This window comes from Oncorhynchus tshawytscha, linkage group LG09 (assembly GCF_018296145.1).
Source record: "Oncorhynchus tshawytscha isolate Ot180627B linkage group LG09, Otsh_v2.0, whole genome shotgun sequence".
Lineage (NCBI taxonomy): Eukaryota > Metazoa > Chordata > Actinopteri > Salmoniformes > Salmonidae > Oncorhynchus > Oncorhynchus tshawytscha.
In genome coordinates this window covers 38,505,718-38,528,705 of record NC_056437.1, presented here as the reverse complement: position 1 = coordinate 38,528,705, position 22,988 = coordinate 38,505,718, and the positions used below count along the sequence as shown (strand labels likewise).

Here is a 22,988-nt window from a genome sequence, read left to right as displayed (position 1 = left end):
TAGCTAGCTTAGTAGGACAGATATTTTCCACTACTCCACGGGCCTGGGGTCACACCCAAGACAATAATTGCCCTGTAATTGGAAACACTTGACTCTGTTGTGAGCTTTCAGCTAGCTAACTACATATATAATAATAACTAGTCTGTTTACAAACATGTTTTCCATATGTAATGTTATTATAAAGGGAAGTAAACTGCCTTACAGACTAGCAAACTAGCTAACGTTAACTACCGACATTAGCCAGTGAAAGTGCTGCTGTTGTGACGTACAACTGATGTCTCGTAGTGGCATGGGATGCTGTTATAGTTCTGCTTTGCTTGTTCCCTTGCATTCAACTACATAAAACATATTTAGAAGCCAAGAGTAAAGATATAGCTATACATTTTTTGTATCATAGGCCAATGATGTGTCCTTTCTATCCTCTAATGCTGGATGTTTCCCTGTAACAGATTTGAAGACCAACAATGACTGACTCAAAATATTTTACAACAAATAAAAAAGGTGAGTCTTAAAACGATTATTGGTATTGTCTTCTTCAATGACACATTGTCCCCTTGATCGTGAGTGCATGCCTACCATTAGGAAAGTGCAACATAACTCTTAATGGAAATAGATTGGCTTGTGCTCTCCTCACAGAAACAGTATGCATGAAATTACCACTAAAGGCTGAACTGTTCATGCCAAAGCTGACAACTGAGCTGACTGTTCAACCACTGTTGCTGAATGAGAGCATCATTCTGTTGTCACACTGGACTCTTGCTAATGCTGCATCTGTATCCTGTTACAGGGGAGATATTTGAGCTGAAGGCAGAGCTTAACAATGAGAAGAAAGAGAAGAGGAAGGAGGCGGTGAAGAAGGTCATTGCGGCTATGACTGTGGGCAAGGATGTCAGGTACAGTACAGCTGATTGCTTCCTGTGACCCTTCTGTGTGTTGACCATTCATCCCTCTGACATTATCTAATGACCTTGGAATTGTTAGATTACTTGTTAGATATTGCTGCACTGTTGGAACTAGAAGCACAAACATTCTGCTTCACTTGCAATAACATCTGCTAACCATCTGTATGTGACCAATACGATTTGATTTGACCTGCATGCAGCTTCTGCTCTCAACACTTCTCAGCAATAATGTTTACTTTAATGTAAAAGGGATTGCCTACTTGTCTATTATTAGCAAGTTATGTATTATAATCTCTATTATTAACGGTATACTCCCTGATATGGCCTAAATGCATAACGTAAACAGCATTGTGGGTCAATTTCTGCAATAATTGAAGAGTTGAAGCACGAAGCTAAACTTCTCTGTTTTGGTCCCATTGCTACCACATTGTAACAGCGTGAAGTGAACCCATGCACATGCGCAGGTATGACCTAAAATTGTCTGTCCTTTAGCTCCCTCTTCCCAGACGTGGTGAACTGCATGCAGACAGACAACCTGGAGCTGAAAAAGCTGGTCTACCTGTACCTGATGAACTATGCTAAGAGCCAGCCTGACATGGCCATCATGGCTGTCAACAGCTTTGTCAAGGCAAGGCCTTTTCTTTTTTAAATATGTTTTTAAAGGTATGAGAGAGAGAGATATCAAAGGGCAGTAGGTTGGACTCAAACCTAAGCCGTCACTAGACATGTGTGCCAGAGGCTGCAGCATTACCTACATACCAGCCGGGAGGCATGGCCTTTTATTTGACATAAAAATACACATTTACATGGTTTTCCACTTACTTTGGCTGTTAACATATTACACAGCCTAGCCATTGCAATACTGTACTTCCCCATCCATAGATATCTCACCTCTCTCTCCCTCAGGACTGTGAGGACCCTAACCCCCTGATCCGGGCCCTGGCCGTGCGCACCATGGGCTGCATCCGCGTGGACAAGATCACAGAGTACCTGTGTGAGCCGCTGAGGAAGTGTCTAAAGGATGAGGACCCATACGTGAGGAAGACTGCAGCGGTGTGTGTGGCAAAGCTCCATGACATCAATGCCCAGATGGTGGAGGACCAGGGTTTCCTAGATTCCCTCAGGGACCTGATCGCCGACTCCAACCCCATGGTAGGATAGGCTGGCAGTAGGCCCCTAGGCACAGCCCAGACTATGTACACTACCGGTAAAAAGTTATAGAACACCTACTCATTCAAGGGTTTTTCTTTATTTTTACTATTTTCTTCGTTGTAGAATAATAGTGAAGATGTCAAAACTATGAAATCACACATGGAATCATGTAGTAACCAAAAAAGTGTTAAACAAATCAAAATATATTTTATATTTGAGATTCTTCAAATAGTCACCCTTTGCCTTGATGACAGCTTTGCACACTCTTGGCATTCTCTCAACCAGCTTCACCTGGAATGCTTTTCCAACAGTCTTGAAGTAGTTCCAACATATGCTGAGCACTTAGCTGCTTTTCCTTCACTCTGCGGTCCGACTCATCCCAAACCATCTCAATTTGGTTGAGGTCGGGGGATTGTGGAGACCAGGTCATCTAATGCAGAACTCCATCACTCTCATTCTTGGTAAAATAGCCCTTACACAGCCTGGCGGGGGGTGTTTGGTCATTGTCCCGTTGAAAACAAATGATAGTCCCACTAAGCCCACACCAGATGGGATTGCGTATCGCTGCAGAATGCTGTGGATGCTCTAAGTGTGCCTTGAATTCTAAATATCACACACAGTGTCACCAGCAAAGCACCCCCACACCATAACACCACCACCTCCATGCTTTACGGTTGGAAATACAATTGTGGAGATCACCACACCGCATCTCACAAAGGGACGGCGGTTGGAACCAAACATCTCCGATTTGGATATCAGACCAAAGGACAAATTTCCTCTGACCGGTCGGATGTCCATTGCTTGTGTTTCTTGGTCCAAGCAAGTCTTTTCTTATTAGTGTCTTTTTTAGTAGTGGTTTCTTTGCTTGACCAACTTGACCATGAAGGCCTGATTCACACAGTCTCTTCTCAACATCAACTGTTCAGCGGAGTCTGTTACTTGAACTCTGTGAAGCATTTATTTGGGCTGCAATTTCTGAGGCTGGTAACTCCAATGAACTTTACTCTCTGCAGCAGAGGTAACTCTGGGTCTTCCATTCCTGTGGTGGTCCTCATGAGAGCCAGTTTCATCATAGCGCTTGATGGTTTTTGTGACTGCACTTGAAGAAACGTTCAAAGTTCTTGAAATGTTCCGTATTGACCGACCTTCATGTCTTGAAGTAATGACAGACTGTCGGTTCTCTTTGCTTATTTGAGCTGTTCTTGTCATAATATGGACTTGTCATAACTGGTCTTTTACCAAATAGGGCTATCTTCTGTATACTCCCCCTACCTTGTCACAGCACAACTGATTGGCTGAAACACAGTAAGGAATAAAAACATTTCCACAAATGAACTTTTATGAAGGCACACCTGTTAATTAAAATGCATTCCAGGTGACTACCTCACAAAGCTGGCTGAGAGAATGCCAAGAGTGTGCAAAGCTGTTTTCAAGGCAAATGGTGGCTATTTGAAGGATCTCAAATATAACATATATATTGATTTGTTTAACACTTTGGAAAATAGTAAAACATAAAGAAAAACCCTTGAATGAGTAGGTGTTCTATAACTTTTTACCGGTAGTGTAGATGTCAGGCAGCATTCTCAGACTTTGTTTACTTTTCTTGTCTACTTTGGGAGCCTGGGGTAATTTAAAAACAGCCTGTAAGGGTGTTGTTCCAGGACCTGTTTTAACAGTTTCTCTTGATTGACCCTATTTCACTGATGAAAGTCCATTGGCAGACAAGACAGACCACTGATCACTGTATCTGAACCTCCAGGTGGTGGCCAACGCAGTGGCAGCTCTGTCTGAGATCAGTGAGTCCCACCCCAACAGCAACCTGCTGGACCTCAACCCCCAGAACATCAACAAGCTTCTGACGGCCCTCAATGAGTGCACTGAGTGGGGCCAGATATTCATCTTGGACTGCCTGTCCAACTACAACCCCAAAGACGAGCGCGAGGCCCAGAGGTACGCACACATCTTTAGTTGTCACCTCAAACAAAGTAGATTCATTGAGTTCTGTTATCATTCTGAACTTTTTTCCCCAGGTTTATATAAAAACTGAACTAAAACCTGATTTAGTTGTCAGAGTAACATATAATACTCATCCAAGTTTTTTCTTGTGGGCCAGCTTTTGTATGTTAGTTTGCAAACTTCTAAATCCTGCTGCATGGTACTATGCTGCCCAAAAAGCGGTCTTGTGAAATGTATATTTTCTTCTACTTTATGCTTGCCAGCCAAGAAATGTCCCGTCTTGGACACACGAGTGACACTTACATACAAGGGAAACAAACAGACATTGCTCCACTGTTTATTTACCCTCGCAGTGTATTTACATGTGGTTACAGAGTATCACATCAATCATTCCAAATAGGTTATAGAAATGCACCAAATTTCATATATTCATCCCGATATGTTTATATGCATACATACACTTTATGACCAAATGTACAGTGGCTTGCGAAAGTATTCACCCCCTTGGCATTTTTCCTATTTTGTTGCCTTACAACCTGAGATTAAAATACATTTTTGGGCGGGTTTGTATCATTTGATTTACACAACATGCCTACCATTTTGAAGATGCTAAATATTTTTTATTGTGAAACAAACAAGAAATTAGACAAAAAAAAACAGAACTTGAGCGTGCATAACTATTCACCCCAACAATGTCAATATGTTGTAGAGACACTTTTTGCAGCAATTACAGCTGCAAGTCTCTTGGGGTATGTCTCTATAAGCTTGGCACTTCTGGACATTTTCGCCCATTCTTCAAGGCAAAACTGCTCCAGCGCCTTCAAGTTGGATGTGTTCTGCTGGTGTACAGCAATCTTCAAATCATACCACAGATTCTCAATTGGATTGAGGTCTGGGCATTGACAAGGCCATTCAAAGACATTTAAATGTTTCACCTTAAAGCACTCAAGTGTTGCTTTAGCAGTATGCTTAGGGTCATTGTCCTGCTGGAAGGTGAACCTCCTTCCCAGTCTCAAATCTCTGGAAGACAAACAGGTTTCCCTCAAGAATGTCCCTGTATTTAGCACCATCCATCATTCCTTATGTTCTGACCAGTTTCAAAGTCCCTGCCAATGGAAAAAATATCCCCACAGCATGATGGGGATGGTGTTCTCATGGTGATGAGAGGTGTTGGGTTTGCTCCAAACATAGCGTTTTCCTTGATGGCTTATTTTTTTCTTTAAGCAATGGATTTTTTTCTGGCCACTCTTCCGTAAAGCCCAGCTCTGTGGAGTGAACGGCTTAAAGTGGTCCTATAGACAAATGCACCAATCTCCGCTGTCGAGCTTTGCAGCTCCTTCAGGGTTATGTTTGGTCTCTTTGTTGCCTCTCTGAATAATGCCCTCCTTGCCTGGTCCGTGAGTTTTGGTGGGTGGCCCTCTTTTGGCAGGTTTATTTGACTTCTGAAGGTAATTGGTTGCACCAGATCTTATTTGGGGGCTTCATAGCAAAGGGGTGAATACATTTGCATGTACCACTTTTCCATTTTTTTGTTGTTGTTTAGAATTGTTTAGAAAAAATACTTTTTCATTTCGCTTCACCAATTTGGACTATTTTGTGTATGTCCATTACATGAAATCCAAATAAAAATCCATTTAAATTACAGGTTGTAATGCAAAAAAAAAGGGAAAATTCCAAGGGGGGTGAATACTTTTGCAAGGCACTGTATGTGGACACCTGCTCGTCGAACATCTCATTCCAAAATCATGGGCATTAATTTGGAGTTGGTCCTACCTTTGCTGTTATAACAGCCTCCACTCTTCTGGGAAGGCTTTCCACTAAATGTTGGAACATTGCTGCGGGGACTTGTTTCCATTCAGCAACGAGTATTAGTGATGTTGGGCGATTAGGCCAGGCTCGCAGTTGGCATTCAATTCATCCCAAAGGTGTTCGATGGGTTTGAGGTCAATGCTCTGTGCAGGCCAGTCAAGTTCTTCCATACCGATCTCGACAAACCATGTCTGTATGGACCTCACTTTGCGCACAGGTGTATTGTCATGCTGAAATGGGAAAGGGCCTTCCCCAAACTGTTGCCACACATTTGGAAGCACAGAATCTTCTAGAATGTCACTGTATGTTGTAGCATTAAGATTTCCCTTCATTGGAACTAAGGGTCCTAGCCTGAACCATGAAAAACAGACCCAGACCATTATTCCTCCTCCACCAAACTTTACAGTTGGCACTATGCTTTCAGGCAGTTAGCGTTTTCTTGGCATCCGCCAAACCCAGATTAGTCCGTCGGACTGCCAGATGGTGAAGAGTGATTAATCACTCCAGAGAACGCATTTCCACTGCTCTAGAGTCCAATGGCATCGAGCTTGACACCACTCCAGCCGACACTTGGCATTGCGCACAGTGATCTTAGGCTTGTGTGGGGCTGCTCGGCCAAGGAAACCCATTTCATGAACCTCCCGACAAACAGTGCTGACGTTGCTTCCAGAGGCAGTTTGGAACTCGGTAGTAAGTGTTGCAACCACAGACAGATTATTTTTTTTACACGCTTTAGCACTTGACTGTCCCGTTCTGTGAGTTTATCAAATCAAATTTTATTGGTCACATACACATGGTTAGCAGATGTTAATGCGTGTGTAGCGAAATGCACCTGTACTGACCTCGCCTTCTGTATGATAGCGGGGTGAACAGGCAGTGGCTCGGGTGGTTGTTGTCCTTGATGATCTTTTTGGCCCTCCTGTGACATTGGGTTCTGTAGGTGTCCTGGAGGGAAGGTAGTTTGCCTCTCTGGAGAGCCTTACGGTTGTGGGCGGAGCAGTTGCCGTACCAGGTGGTGATACAGCCCGACAGGATGCTCTTGATTGTGCATCTGTAAAAGTTTGAGTGTTTTTGGTGACAAGCCAACTTTCTTCAGCCTCCTGAGGTTGAAGAGGCGCTGTTGCGCCGCCTTCACCACGCTGTCTGTGTGGGTGGACCATTTCAGTTTCTCCGTGATGTGTACGCTGAGGAACTTAACTTTCCACCTTCTCCACTACTGTCCCGTCGATGTGGTTCGGGTGGTGCTCCCTCTGCTGTTTCCTGAAGTCCACTATCATCTCCTTTGTTTTGTTGACTGTGAGGTTATTTTCTGACACCACACTCCGAGGGCCCTCACCTCCTCCCTGTAGGCCGTCTCACCGTTGTTGGTAATCAAGCCTACCACTGTAGTGTCGTCTGCAAACTTGATGATTGAGTTGGAGGCGTGCATGGCCACACAGTCATGGGTGAACAGGGAGTACAGGAGAGGGCTGAGAACACACCCTTGAGGATCAGCAGGTGGAGATGTTGTTTCCTACCCTCACCACCTGGGGTCATCCCATCAGAAAGTCCAGGACCCAGTTGCACAGGGCGGGGTCGAGACCCAGGGTCTGACGAGTTTGGAGGGTACTATGGTGTTAAATGCTGAGCTGTAGTTGATGAACAGCATTCTTTTGTGGCCTACCACTTCGCAGCTGAGCTGTTGTTGCTACTAGACATTTCCACTTCATAATAAGAGCACTTACAGTTGGCCGGGGTAGCTCTAACAGGGCAGAGATTTGATGAACTGACTTGTTGGAAAGGCAATATCCTATGATGGGGCTGCATTAAAAGTCACTGAGCTGTTCAGTAAGGCCATTCTACTGCTAATGTTTGTCCATGGAGATTGCATGGCTGTGCTTGATTTTAATACACCTGTCAGCAACGGATGAGGCTGAAATAGACAAATCCACTCATTTGAATGGGTGTCCACATATTTTTGTGTACATATAGTGTACTACTACTGCAACAACACAATCCAAAACAGAACACAAACAAAAATCAAAGCTATGGTGTCGCAAATCCGGAGGACATGAGAACAGAATTAGCAGAGGTCCTGCTTTTCTGAACAGTGTGGTCTTGAGTTGTGCCTTAAAGGAGGACAGAGACTTTGCAGCCCTAATAGTGTCTGGAAATGCGTTCCGGAGCCGCGCAACTGAAAGCCCTGTCACAATAGATTTTAGTCTGAACCTGGAGGAGCGAAGGGTGCGTGTGGGGCAGGAGAGTAAAATGAGGTCAGACAGGTACTTGGGTCCAGAGTTGTGGATAGCTTGGTAGGATTGAACCAGGATTTTGTAGTCGATACGTGGGCATATTCGGAGCCAGTGGAGGTTGAACAGCACTGGAGTGAGGTGCTTGTCGGAGGTGGTGTGGGTGAGGACACGTGCATCACAGTTCTGGAAATATTGTTGCCTGATTAGGCACTTGGCATATTCACCAACAAAAAGGGCATTACAATAGTCCAGACAGGATGAAATAAAAATGTGCCAGTTTGTGATGGCATAGGTCATAACCTGCCAATGTTCTGTTGATGGAAAAATTAGACTTTGATCATACTGTTGATGTGAGCCTCAAACGAGAGGTGACTGTTAAATATCACACCCAGGTTGTGAACCTCACTGGAGGGGGTGACCTTGACACCAACAATATTGAGGCTGCTAATGTTGTTTTTATTGTGACAGTGCCAATCAGGACGTCCTCTGTGTTTTTGCAGTTTAACTGAGGGAAACTTCACTGCATCCACGCTTTGTTGTCCTGCACGCAGCTGACCAGGAGTGCAGTGGCATTGTCAGTGTTGAGACGTACAGCTGAGTGGCGCCAGCATAAAAGTGAAACCCCAGTCTGTGTTTCCTCAAGATGTTTCCCAGTGGCAGCATGCAGATACAAATCAGCAGTGGTCCCAGGACCGAGTCTTGAGGGGCCCCCTGTCTGACCTACTAGGACAGATGGCAAAGAAAATGGTAGCGATCAATGAGATAGTCCCGGACAGTGTCTGACAGGCCCAGGAGCTTCTCCATGCGGTCCAGTAGGATGGCATGGCTGACCGTGTAATGCTGTACAGAGGTCCAGCAGAATGAGGATGCTGGCAGCCCCAGAGTCGTTATTGGTGACTCTTATCAGGGCAGTCTTGGCACTGTGTCTAGCTCTGAAACCCGGCTGGAAGGGCTCAAGTAGGTTGTGAGTGGCCGGATGGTTTTGGAGTAAGAAACAGTACGTTCGAGGAGCTTGGAAATAGGCCTGTATTTCTTGAGGTTGTCAGGGTCAGATCCAGGCTTTTTAGGTACTGGTCTGACTGGCCAGTTTGAGCTGAGTAGGGACACATCCAGTGATGAGGTACTTGTTGATCATTTCGGTGAAGAAAGGCTCCAGAGCAGGTAAGCATGTCAGGGAGGTGGGGAGCCAGTGATGGGCCTCATTGTCCTAACTAGCTTGGTTACATCAGCTGCAGTGACTGTGGTAAAGGTGGATAACCTTGACTTCAGGGAGCGTAGGACTGGGTACCTCAACTACCGGGGCTGGAGAGGATGGGATGGTGTTATTGATGTTTTCAATTTTGCTTTGGAAGAAGCACAGGTATTGATTGCACCTTCGGGAGGCTGAGGTAGCAGAATTGATTATAGGTTGGAGGAGCTTGTCCACAGTAGAGAACAGGGAGTTACCAATGGCGTTGCTGATCAGTTAGGACCAGTAGGATGTCCGAGGTGCATTTAAGGCTTGTTTGTATTCTTGCTGATGTTGCTCATACATCTGCGCATATACAGTTAGACCAAGTTTTCTTATACTGTTGTTCTAGACGATGGCCAGTTGCTTTCAGAGAGCGTTGCTCTGCTCCTCGGTGTACCAGGGAGAAGATTTGGAGTAAGACACCATTCGGGTTTCCAAAGGAGCAACTTTATCCAGTATGGAGGCAAATGCAGTGTTGTGTTGAGCCACGAGTCAGTAACTTGCATGTAGGAGATGGATTCAGTAATCTGGCCAGTGTTTGTTTTTAGACTCCTAAACTGAATGGAGTGTTTGTTTGGCCGAGTGGGTAGAGGAATAGCTAGAGTGAAGGACATCCCTGACACGTTTCCTTCCAATTTGGAGAATTCCACGTCTGTAGTACAGACCAGGTCTAGTGTATGGCCTTTGTTGTGGCTGGCAAAGTCCACGTGCTGTTGGAGTCCAAAGATGTCCAGGACATCAGCCAGGCCGATAGAGAGACTGCAGTCGACATGTATGTTGAAATGACCAAGCTCTAGCATAGCAGGGCACAAAGGGCTCAGGAGTGTTAGTAGCTCAGATAGTTGCGCAAGAAAGTCAGAGTTGAGCTTCGGAGGTCGATAAATCAGCACAGCCAGTACTGATACAGAGCCAGTGCTCTTGAAAGCCATGCATTCAAAACATGAGATTGCTGGTACTGGAGTAGACTTCACAGTGCTGTCAGTCCTGCAGATTACATCCAATCCACCACCATGTCCAGATGTGCGAGAACAGTCCAGGTAGGTGTAACCAGATGGAGTGCATTGTTTGAGGGATATGTACTCATTGGGCTGATGCCAAGTCTTACTGAGGCAGAGAAAGTCTAGACCTCTATCAGTGTCATTAAGTAGTAACCCTTTGTTGTTTATGGATCCTGCATTTAAAAGGCCCAGTTGAATAACTTTGGAAGTTGCCAAAGGGGCAGCCTGCAGAACAGGCCAGTGTCCTTTATTATCCACCTCCGGTGTGCGTGATGTACTGCTCGCAGTGTGACTGCACACAATAGACATGCATTTTTTCTGCATTTTTTTCCTGAGGATTGTCGTGGAATATTTCTGAGAGACTTTTAGATTTCTTCAAAACAATCAAACTTTATGATTAATTATTGCAATAACGGAGTGGTCAACGACCACCCTTAAGTGATTCCTGAGAGCCCAACGAAAAAGATTTGGGTTACAGATCTTTATAGCAAAGTACATCCTCCTGAATGTTCATGACAAACAACAGATGTGTTGAATTATACAAAGGTACATTGTGATATCAAGCAGCAGACAGCAAGATTTACATGGTGCCAAATGTCTGTCTCTAGGTCTTTTACTACTTGTTTATACAGAAATACTAATGCAACATAGGACACTAGGTCCTTCCCTCAAATTATGAAGTCCAGTGTTCATCTGCAATGTGGGAGAAATAAACTGGAAGGAGGGTTTGCCTGGCACTGGCAGACAGGCCAGCATTTCACAGACACTAATCATGGAATGGAATGCAGTCTTTAGGTTTTTATCACCAAGGCATTGTAAATCAACTGTCAGCGTTAAGCCTCAGAGGCTCCTCTCAGAAGAACAGACAAAGTGTGAAAGTACTAATACAAGAATACATTCTAATATAAAGTCATGTGAATAACATAATGTTGTAATTTCCACCACAGGATTCTGTATTGCATTAGGCTGTTTTTCATCTCCCTGCACTTCTGAGGAATCTTTGGGTGTAGTGAGTGATAGTTGCTGCCATTTCTCTTTTGGTCCAGCCTTTGATCCAATAAATGGGAGATGAGATAAGAAGAGATTAGGATTGGAGCTGGTATTTGAATCCAAACAATTAGCTATTTGGTTGGAGAAGTAGTCATGTGTTAACTAATTTAATGTTGTTGGGGGGGAAAAAATAAGTTGAGAAAAACAATGCACATAAACACCTAAAACAAATAATTAAGGATACATTTGCAGGAGTGAACTACCAAGGCAACCATGGAATTCAGTATAGCATTGAGATCGATACAGGTAACTGCCAAAATAAAGGAAACACCAACATAAAGTGTCTTTATAGGGCATTGGGCCACCACAGCATCAATGTGCCTTGGCATAGATTCTACAAGTGCCTGGAACTCTATTGAAGGGTTGCGACACCATTCTTCCATGTGAAATTGATTGTTGATGGTGGTAGAAAACACTGTCTCAGGCTCCGCTCCAGAATCTCCCATAAATGTTCAATTGGGTTGAGATCTGGTGACACGCACACGCTTTAAACCCCACATTCTCCTTTGAGACCCCTCTTTCAAAGTCACTGAGATCTCTTCTAGCCATGCTAGCCAAAATAAAAAATATCTGAGCTATTTGTTATGTACCAATTAGTTATGTCCTGTAAAGGGAGTTGTGATTAATCTCCACAATCTCCACCAGACGTTTATTGCATCTAAAGTAAACTGCTGAGTTTGTGCACTAAAATCACTTATGGTGTTGTCAACTATTACATTTTTTGTAATATAGATTGCACTAATAAACCCACCTGTCCTCTTTATTTTCCAGCATCTGCGAGCGTGTCACTCCCCGTCTCTCCCATGCCAACTCGGCGGTGGTGCTGTCGGCCGTTAAGGTGCTGATGAAGTTCCTGGAGCTTCTGCCCAAGGAGTCGGACTACTACAACACCCTGCTGAAGAAGCTGTCCCCACCGCTGGTCACCCTGCTCTCTGGGGAGCCAGAGGTCCAGTATGTGGCCCTCAGGAACATCAACCTCATCGTCCAGAAAAGGTCAGTGGGAAATTTACACTCAACATTAATGCTAAGTTATTATTGCTAGCCTCCAAGGGATCAGGGCTGGAACAGAGCAATCCATCAAAATGTGTTTAGTTTATCACTTTCTAAATTAATCCTCAGTGATGTGGAATGTTTGGTGTTGGATAAGGCCCAGTGAAGTAAAAAATATAATTTTTCTGTGTTTTATATATACAGTGCAAGTATTCAGACCCCATGGACTTTTTCCACATTTTGTTAGGTTGCAGCCTTATTGTAAAATGAATTTACATTTTTTTTTCTCTCAATCTAATTTTTATTCCAACCTCATAGTGTGGAAATATTTGTATTTATTTATTTAACCTTTATTTAAGTAGGCAAGTCAGTTAAGAACAAATTGGCCCAGCGTCATCCGGGTTAGGCTTTGGCTGGGGTAGGACGTCATTGTAAATAAGAATTTGTTCTTAACTGATTTGCATAGTTAAATAAATAATTACAATTATTTCCACACTGAGGTTGGAATAATACTGTGAAAAATGAAAAGACTGCCTGAAAGGTCATCCTGTTTTGTTCGCATGGCGTTTTGGCCTGCCTGGTGACATCACTAGGCGGTAAATCAGTTAATCAAATCAAGCTTTATTTATATAGGCCATTTCAGACATGGAATGCAATGCAATATGCTTCACAGGAAAACATGAAAATAAAAAAACAGTGAATTTATATTTCTGTTTTTATTTTCACTGTTTTTTATTTTCATTTTTTGTATGTATGTATGTATATATATATATATATATATATGTATGTATGTATGTATGTGTATATATATATATGTATGTATGTATGTATGTATGTGTATATATATATATATGTATGTATGTATGTGTATATATATATATGTATGTATGTATGTATGTGTGTATATATATATATATATTGGATATTTCAAACTTTTTAACAAATCAAAAACTGAAAAATTGGGCGTGCAAAATTATTCAGCCCCCTTAAGTTAATACTTTGTAGCACCACCTTTTGCTGCGATTACAGCTGTAAGTCGCTTGGGGTATGTCTCCATCAGTTTTGCACATCGAGAGACTGAAATTTTTTCCCATTCCTCCTTGCAAAACAGCTCGAGCTCAGTGAGGTTGGATGGAGAGCATTTGTGAACAGCAGTTTTCAGTTCTTTCCACAGATTCTCGATTGGATTCAGGACTGGACTTTGACTTGGCCATTCTAACACCTGGATATGTTTATTTTTGAACCATTCCATTGTAGATTTTGCTTTATGTTTTGGATCATTGTCTTGTTGGAAGACAAATCTCTGTCCCAGTCTCAGGTCTTTTGCAGACTCCATCAGGTTTTCTTCCAGAATGGTCCTGTATTTGGCTTCATCCATCTTCCCATCAATTTGAACCATCTTCCCTGTCCCTGCTGAAGAAAAGCAGGCCCAAACCATGATGCTGCCACCACCATGTTTGACAGTGGGGATGGTGTGTTCAGGGTGATGAGCTGTGTTGCTTTTACGCCAAACATAACATTTTGCATTGTTGCCAAAAAGTTCAATTTTGGTTTCATCTGACCAGAGCACCTTCTTCCACATGTTTGGTGTGTCTCCCAGGTGGCTTGTGGCAAACTTTAAACAACACTTTTTATGGATATCTTTAAGAAATGGCTTTCTTCTTGCCACTCTTCCATAAAGGCCAGATTTGTGCAATATACGACTGATTGTTGTCCTATGGACAGAGTCTCCCACCTCAGCTGTAGATCTCTGCAGTTCATCCAGAGTGATCATGGGCCTCTTGGCTGCATCTCTGATCATTCTTCTCCTTGTATGAGCTGAAAGTTTAGAGGGACGGCCAGGTCTTGGTAGATTTGCAGTGGTCTGATACTCCTTCCATTTCAATATTATCGCTTTCACAGTGCTCCTTGGGATGTTTAAAGCTTGAGAAATCTTTTTGTATCCAAATCCGGCTTTAAACTTCTTCACAACAATATCTCGGACCTGCCTGGTGTGTTCCTTGTTCTTCATGATGCTCTCTGCGCTTTTAACGGACCTCTGAGACTATCACAGTGCAGGTGCATTTATACGGAGACTTGATTACACACAGGTGGATTGTATTTATCATCATTAGTCATTTAGGTCAACATTGGATCATTCAGAGATCCTCACTGAACTTCTGGAGAGAGTTTGCTGCACTGAAAGTAAAGGGGCTGAATAATTTTGCACGCCCAATTTTTCAGTTTTTGATTTGTTAAAAAAGTTTGAAATATCCAATAAATGTCGTTCCACCTCATGATTGTGTCCCACTTGTTGTTGATTCTTCACAAAAAAATACAGTTTTATATCTTTGTTTGAAGCCTGAAATGTGGCAAAAGGTCGCAAAGTTCAAGGGGGCCGAATACTTTCGCAAGGCACTGTATATATACACTACACAACAAACATGAGGGGGAAAAAAATAAGAACAATAAAAATTGAAAGATTAAAAAGCACCCTAAAGAAAAGCAAAGCTTAAAAGGTGTGTTTAACATCTCTTTTAAATACAGTACCAGTCAAATGTTTGTTTTGGTTACGACATGATTCCATATGTGTTATTTCATAGTTTTCATGTCTTCACTATTATTCTGCAATGTAGATAATAGTCAAAATTAATGAAAAGCCCAGGAATGAGTAGGAAAAAAGTCTAAACTTTTGACTGGTACTGTTTGTCCACAGTTTCTGGCCCCCCTCTGGTTCTCTGGTAGGCTGTTCCAGAGGCTGGGGGCATAATAACTAAATGCTGCCTCTCCATGCTTCTTGCTCCTAGACTTTGGGAAAGTTAAAAGGCCAGTACCAGAGGACCGGAGAGACCTACTGGGTGCATAACTTAAAAGCACGTCTGACATGTATCGGGGTGCACAATCGTAGATTGATTTAAAAACCAATAAAATACTTTTAAAAATTAATTATGAAAGTCACAGGCAGCCAGTGCAGAGACCTTTAAAAACCGGTGTAAATGTGTGCTTTCTGTCTGGTCTTGGACAGTACCCGTGCTGCAGCATTCTGTATGTTTTGCAGTTGACCAATGGCTTTTCTTGGGTAGACCAGCCAGGAGAGTATTACAGTATCAGCCTGTGATCAGAAATTGCTTTGGCAATGTTCCTCAGCTGGTAAAAAGCTATTTTGGTCACATTCCTAATGTATGATCTGAAGTTGAATTCAGATTCTAAAATGACACCCAGGTTTTTTACCTGGTGTTTTATCTTTATTGCCAGTGAATTAAAATGTGCGACCAGATCCTCTCTGTGCTTTGGCTCCAACAGTAAGTACCTTGGTCTTGTATTGATTAATCTGGAGAAAGTTATGAGCCATCCAAGTATTTAAGTTAGGAATACAGTCTAATAATTTATCAGTGGAGCTAAAATCTTCTGGTGACACAGAAATGTAAAGTTGTGTATCGTCTGCCTAGCAGTGAAAATCAATACTGTGCTTTCTGAAAAATGCTGCTAAGGGGTAACGTGCTGTATATAAACTGAACAGTTCCGGACCTAAAATCTAACCTTGTGGAACGCCACGTGATATGTATTTTCTCTTGAGTTAATTTTACCACGGGTGACAAACTCTCCACCAGTTAAATAGGTGTTAAACCAATTTTGAACTGGACCGGAGAGGCTAACCCACCTCTACAGTCTGTCCAGAAGGACATCATGGTCACCAGTGTCAAATGCTGCACTTAAATCCAAGAGTACAAGGACAGAGAGTTGTTTGGCATCTGTGTTGGCACAAAGATAATTTACCACTTTAACTGAAGCGGTCTCTGTGCTGTGGTGGGCACAAAAACCAGATTGGATTTTTTAAAAAATCATTTAGCTGTTTGAAAACATATTTCTACAGAATTTTGCTTAAGAATGGAAGGTTGGAGATTGGTTGAACATCTCTAAGAGCTGAAGAAACTAGATTTATTTTCTTCAGAAGGGGTTTCACCATAGCAGTTTTCAGTGCAGTGGGGAAAGTGCCTGTGAACAGGGAGTGGTTAACAATAGCTTGCCCTTCTTCAGATATGAAATTAACAAACGTTTTGAAGAAGGTGGTGGAGATGGGATCTACAAGGCTTGTGTTATCACATTCCTGAGGATGTTGGTGTTAACCATGGAAAATAAATCCATAGTGCCTTTGCGTGGTAGGCTAAGGCACATATCATCAAACTTCTCATCAGGTCTTGCTTGACTGATACCCAGCCTAGTGTTTGTTATCTTGTCTCTGAAATATGCCGCAAACTCATCACGTTTGGAAAGTTCACATAGGTTTGCGGGGGTAAGATTTATCAGGCCATCAATGGTCGAGAAGAGCACTTTTGAATTAATCTGATTATTAGTGATCAATTTAGAAAAATGGGCCCGTCTGGCATTTCTTATTAACTTGTTATATATGCTAAGTTGCTCTCTCAGAATATAATAATGGACCTGCAACTTTGACTTAATAGACCAATAACCAAGTTAGTTCCAAACTTCTCTGCCAATAACAGCTAGTTTTTGGTTTTCCCCTCCCACTCAGACCACTCCCAGACAGTTCTAGCAAAATTCTTGCTTGCTCTATGCTAAGAAGCATTTTGTATACCTTTTTTTTAACCATTTTAAGTCAGTCACAGTAAGTTCATTTTTACAGAGAAATTATTTGATGTTGAGATTAAAACGGCTGCATTGGACCATTTTATGTCTTGGCACCATGTTTTGTGTCCTCCTTACTTCCTAGCCACTAGATGACAGCATTTCTCTTCCTATGTACCTTTCCCATCTCTCAGCTCTGTGGGTTCAGATCAGGACCACATAGATAGACACATAGAGTTGTTCTGTTCCCATTATAAATGTAATCTCTACTATTTAGGCCAGAGATTCTGAAGCAGGAGATCAAGGTGTTCTTTGTCAAGTACAACGACCCCATCTACGTCAAATTGGAGAAGCTGGATATCATGATTCGCCTGGCCTCCCAGGCCAACATAGCCCAGGTACTGCTCATGGAACCCCATACCTCACTGAATGGAAGTCTGTATTAGGGTGTTCATTTCTCATGATTTGCTGTACATCATTTTATACTTAGTCACTCTATACAGAAAACCATCTTTGGGGATGATAGCTCCATACTGTATATGTTTTGTTTGTTTTTCATACGGTATCTGTTTGACTTAGAATAATGTTATTGGCCCACAAAAATATACACTTTTGTTAACATAAGAACATGGCCCTTAAAAAACAACAGGAGCTAGCCCAGATTTGCATTAATCTGTTCAGCTGCACCAAAACACTGAGTATACCAAACATTAGGTACACCTTCCTAATATTGAGTCCCCCCCCCTGTTGGGGCATGGACTCTACAAGGTGTCGAAAGCGCTCCACAGGGATGCTGGACCATGTTGACTACAATGCTTCCCACAGTTGTGTCAAGTTGGCTGGATGTCCTTTGGGTGGTGGACAATTCTTGATACACCCAGGAAACCGTTAAGCGTGTAAAACCCAGCAGAGCTGCAGTTGTTGACACAAACCGGTGCACCTGGCACCTGCTACCATACCCTGTTTAAAGGCACTTATATGTTTTTGTCTTGCCCATTCACCCTCTGAATGGCACACACATACAGTCCATGTCTCATTTGTCTCAAGGCTTAAAAAGTCCTTCTTTAACCTGTCTCCTCCATTTACACTGAAGTGGATTTTACAAGTGACATCAATAAGGGAGCATAGCTTTCACCTCGATTCACCTGGTCAGTCTATGTCATGGATAGAGCAGGTGTTCTTAATGTTTTGTATACTTAGTTTATATTGAAGACTTATTTCGATAGACATGTTCACCTCCCAATGCGTCACTCCTAATCTGTTTTAGCTGGTACTCTGACAGGCATGCTGTCAGATGATGCCTTAATGAACACACGTTTTGGACAGTGGATGTACTTGCTTCCTTTGCTGTTAAAAGACAAGCCTTGGCTTGGGTAGTTTAGCCTTGGATGCATACATAATTCACCAACCTTAACCATGTCTCCTCAAATCATTCTCTTACAATGTCAATACGCTTGCTTGTCCTCCCACTGCGACTGTGTGTGTAAATGTGTGTGTGTGTGTGTCATGTTTTTCACTCATATGCCCTGCTCTCTCCCCAGGTGTTGGCTGAGCTGAAGGAGTACGCCACCGAGGTGGATGTTGACTTTGTGCGTAAGGCAGTGAGAGCCATCGGACGCTGTGCCATAAAAGTAGAGGTAGGAATCTGAGACCCCATCATAGATGGACGCAGAGAGGGTCTCTGATCAGATTTTATAGCTCTTCCATAAAAGTGCCATCCAATCCTATGAAGTTGTTTGAAGGAGTTTAAATGAGGTACTTTGGCCACTGATTACATTTTTTTTAATTTTTTTAAAATCTGTGTTGGGTCAGTGTTGACTTTGTTCCTGTTGTCTCTCTGTTAGCAATCTGCTGAGCGCTGTGTGAGCACCCTGCTGGACCTCATCCAGACCAAAGTCAACTATGTGGTGCAGGAGGCCATCGTGGTCATCAGGGACATCTTCCGCAAATACCCCAACAAGTAGGTGTCCTTTTCCCTCCATCCCCGATAATTATCAATGAAGATGGAGATTTTTTCCCCTCAATAGGACCTATACCGCCTCTGTTTGTGTATATATAATACCTGTGTATATTCCAAGGCCCAGACAGACACTAGTATATACCCTGACCCTTTGTGTTCTCTATCTCTTCAGGTATGAGAGCATCATCGCCACGCTGTGTGAGAACCTGGACTCTCTGGACGAGCCGGATGCTCGCGCCGCCATGATCTGGATCGTGGGCGAGTACGCTGAGAGGATCGACAACGCTGACGAGTTGCTGGAGAGCTTCCTGGAGGGCTTCCACGACGAGAGCACCCAGGTCAGTTGTCCCAGAGCAGAGCAGCCAGGTCAGTTGTCCCAGAGCAGAGCGCTCAGGTCAGTTGTCCCAGAGCAGAGGTCAGTCCAGGCAGAGCAGCCAGGTCAGTTGTCCCAGAGCAGAGCAGCCAGGTCAGTTGTCCCAGAGCAGAGCAGCCAGGTCAGTTGTCCCAGAGCAGAGCAGCCAGGTCAGTTGTCCCAGAGCAGAGCAGCCAGGTCAGTTGTCCCAGAGCAGAGCAGCCAGGTCAGTTGTCCCAGAGCAGAGCAGCCAGGTCAGTTGAGGTCTGCAATTTATAATCTAATTCTACCCCACAAGACCATTAATATCAATTTGAAAAGATTGGATCAATGTTTCACCTTGTTGGTTTCATTTGACTATCTTAATGCCAGATGGCCTTGTTGTTGCCTTTGGGACTATTACGCCCTGCTTGGAAATTAATCTAGGGCAAAGACTGGATTGAATATGGTAAGAGCAACCACCTTGCCCCTTGTCTTTAATTTCTGCTATATTGCTTTCATTAAAGCCATCCTTTCAGATCTACATGTGCCTTGTGGCTAGGAGTTGATTTGGCCCCGCCCTAACAATAATTACCTTTATTATCTGGGTTGTGGGGTCAGACCATTCAGTCTTGGGGGTGTGTTGTGTTTCAGGTCCAGCTCACTCTTCTGACGGCCATCGTCAAACTATTCCTCAAGAAACCCTCTGAGACTCAGGAGCTGGTGCAGCAGGTCCTTAGTCTGGCCACACAGGTGACATACACACACACACACACACACACACACAGAGAGAGACACACACCAATATATCTCCCTCTTTTGCTTCAAACTGTTTCAAACTTCAACTCAACACTGTCTATTCACCACTGTGATTCCTTCCCCTTGTGTCATCCTAGGACTCCGACAACCCTGACCTACGTGACAGGGGTTACATCTACTGGCGCCTGCTGTCCACCGACCCGGTGACTGCCAAGGAGGTGGTCTTGTCCGAGAAGCCCCTGATCTCGGAGGAGACGGACCTGATTGAGCCCACCCTGCTGGATGAACTCATCTGCCACATTGGCTCCCTGGCCTCCGTCTACCACAAGCCCCCAAACGCCTTTGTGGAGGGTAGCCATGGCATCCACCGCAAGCACCTGCCCATCCAGCACGGCAGGTAAGACACAGTTATGAGAAAGTTACTCAGTTACCAAGTCCCAGGAAGACAGACACTCACCTAACCCCCCAAATAAAGCTTCCCTCCCCCTCTAGCACAACACAAAGGCTATCATTGCTTACACACGAATACCAACATCTGTTCTCCCATAGTGGGCGTGGCAATAGCGCTGTCTCCGACCTAAATTTAGAGGCCCTCTTCTTGGATGCAGATACAAAATGTTGCTGTTTTAAAGCCAATTTCCTACAATTCTACACATTTTGCCATGGGGCAGAGAGAAGATTAGTTGTAAAGCTAGTTTCCTGCAATTCTACACATTTCGACGTAGGGCTGAGAGAATGCCGTCTTATGCTATCTGAGTGACTCAAACATTATAACAAAATCAATGGGGGCCCCATGCCATGACATTTTTTACATTTTAGATTCTCCCTGAAGGTCTAGTTTTTATTTTGGTGATTGTTAGTTCTAAAAAAAATCTTATTAAAGCATGTATATCTCCAGTATATTTTCTCCTATACTTTATATCTGGTTTGAGTTGTTCCCCGGGGGGGTGGGGGGGATGATCATATTTCTGGGAGTGGTGGCAACTATTTAGAAGTGTTGCTAAATTAATATAGGGGAAACACTGACATATTAGCATCTCTGTGTCCTCTCTTTCCACCTCTCAGCATTGACACAGGCGAGAGCCCGGTGAGCGCAGGGCCAGCGGCCCCCATTGAACAGGCCCAGTCAGTCATCCCCTCCCAGGGTGACCTGCTGGGAGACCTGCTCAACCTGGACCTGGGTCCCCCCGTCAACGTGCCCCAGCAGTCCTCCATGCAGATGGGTGCTGTTGACCTGCTGGGCGGAGGCCTCGACAGCCTGGTGAGTGACGGACACTCACACAGAATTGCAAACAACAGAGTTTATTTATTTGGGTTGGAATGGTGGGGATTGTCAATGTAGTCCATGAGGGATCAGTAGGACCGCACTCCAGATTGTTTCATTGTGCCATGAACAATAAAACGTAGTATGATGTCGTGTGGAGATTGTGGTCTCATTGATGGTTTCCTAAGCAGGATAGGCTTTTCTCGGGCTTTTCACCTGAGATGTTGTAGGGATGCAGAGGAATTCTAGAGGGCATTTTAATTGCATCTGCGTATTACTAGGATAACTGCAGCTTTTGGAATGCATCAGTGACAGTGGTACATGGTGTTCCTGTCAAATATTATGAAGTTGTAGGCCTAAACTTTACTGTGGAGTGAAAAGGCATAGTTTTTTTGCTGTGGCGGGGCAGTGTTGTCAGATGTCAATGCTCTAGTCAGGCTGTTGGAAGTTTCCTTGGCGACATCAAACTCATCGATGTACAGTGCCATGAATAAGTGTTTCTCCCATTTTTGATTTTCTCTATTTTGCATATTTTTGATACTGAATGTTATCAGATCTTCAACCAAAACCTAATATTAGATTAAGGGAACCTAATAACGAAAACATTTATACTTATTTTATTTAATTAACAATATTATGCAACACATAATTCACCTGTGTGAAAAAGTGAAAAAGTAATTGCCCCCTTAAGCTCAATAACTGGTTGTGCCACTTTTAGCTGCAATGACTGCAACCAACACATCCTGTAGTTGTTAATCAGTCTCTCACATCACCGTGGAGTAATTTTGGCCCACTTTTGTATGCAGAACTGCTTCAACTCAGCGACATTTGTGAGTTTTCAAGCAGGAACTGCTCTTTTCACGTCCTGCCACAACATCTCAATTTGGATTAGGTCTGGACTTTGACTAGGCCATTCCAAAACTTCAAATGTATATGTAAACTAGAGGTCGACCGATTTATGATTTTTCAACGCCAATACCAATTATTGAAGGACCAAAAAAAGGCAATACCAATTAATCGGACGGTTTTACATTTTTATTTGTAATAATGACAATTACAACTACTGAATGAACACTTATTTTAACTTAATATAATACATCAATAAAATCAATTTAGCCTCAAATAAATAATGAAACATGTTCAAGTGCAATATGTGCCATGTAAGAAAGCTAACGTTTAAGTTCCTTGCTCAGAACATGAGAACATATGAAAGCTGGTGGTTCCTTTTAACATGAGTCTTCAATATTCCCAGGTAAGAAGTTTTAGGTTGTAGTTATTATAGGAATTATAGGACTATTTCTCTCTCTACGATTTGTATTTCATATACCTTTGGATATTGGATGTTCTTATAGGCACTTTAGTATTGCAAGTGTAATAGTATAGCTTCCGTCTCTCTCCCTGCTCCTACCTGGGATCAAACCAGGAACACATCGAAAACAGCCACCCTCGAGGCATCGTTACCCATCGCTCCACAAAAGCCGTGGCCCTTGCACAGCACGGGGAACAACTACTCCAAGTCTCAGAGCGAGTGACATTTGAAACGCTATTAGCGCGCACCCTGCTAACTAGCTAGCCATTTCACATCGGTTACAGCAGCCTAATCTCGGGAGTTGATAGGCTTGAAGTCATGAACAGCGCAATGCTTGAAGCATTGCAAAGAGCTGCTGGCAAAATGCACGAAACTGCTGTTTGAATGAATGCTTACGAGCCTGCTGGTGCCTACCATCGTTCAGTCAGACTGCTCTATCAAATCATAGACTTAATTATAACATAACACACAAAAATACGA

The 22,988-nt window shown here is 43.2% G+C and overlaps 1 protein-coding gene across 2 annotated transcripts in view; it reads left to right on the top strand.

Annotated features, from left to right (window-relative positions):
- LOC112257929 (AP-2 complex subunit beta) overlaps positions 1 to 22,988 on the top strand; it is a 66,768-nt gene that overhangs the window by 266 nt on the left and 43,514 nt on the right. For both annotated transcript variants that reach the window (XM_042326865.1, XM_042326864.1), the window contains exons 2-14: positions 450 to 501; positions 788 to 893; positions 1,395 to 1,530; positions 1,809 to 2,054; positions 3,814 to 4,004; positions 12,101 to 12,322; positions 17,163 to 17,283; positions 18,427 to 18,522; positions 18,730 to 18,845; positions 19,018 to 19,183; positions 19,831 to 19,929; positions 20,073 to 20,332; positions 21,001 to 21,196. In XM_042326865.1, coding sequence (XP_042182799.1) covers positions 465 to 501; positions 788 to 893; positions 1,395 to 1,530; positions 1,809 to 2,054; positions 3,814 to 4,004; positions 12,101 to 12,322; positions 17,163 to 17,283; positions 18,427 to 18,522; positions 18,730 to 18,845; positions 19,018 to 19,183; positions 19,831 to 19,929; positions 20,073 to 20,332; positions 21,001 to 21,196 — 1,992 coding nt within the window. In that variant the 5' untranslated portion in view covers positions 450 to 464. The remainder of the gene's footprint in view (positions 1 to 449; positions 502 to 787; positions 894 to 1,394; positions 1,531 to 1,808; positions 2,055 to 3,813; positions 4,005 to 12,100; positions 12,323 to 17,162; positions 17,284 to 18,426; positions 18,523 to 18,729; positions 18,846 to 19,017; positions 19,184 to 19,830; positions 19,930 to 20,072; positions 20,333 to 21,000; positions 21,197 to 22,988) is intronic.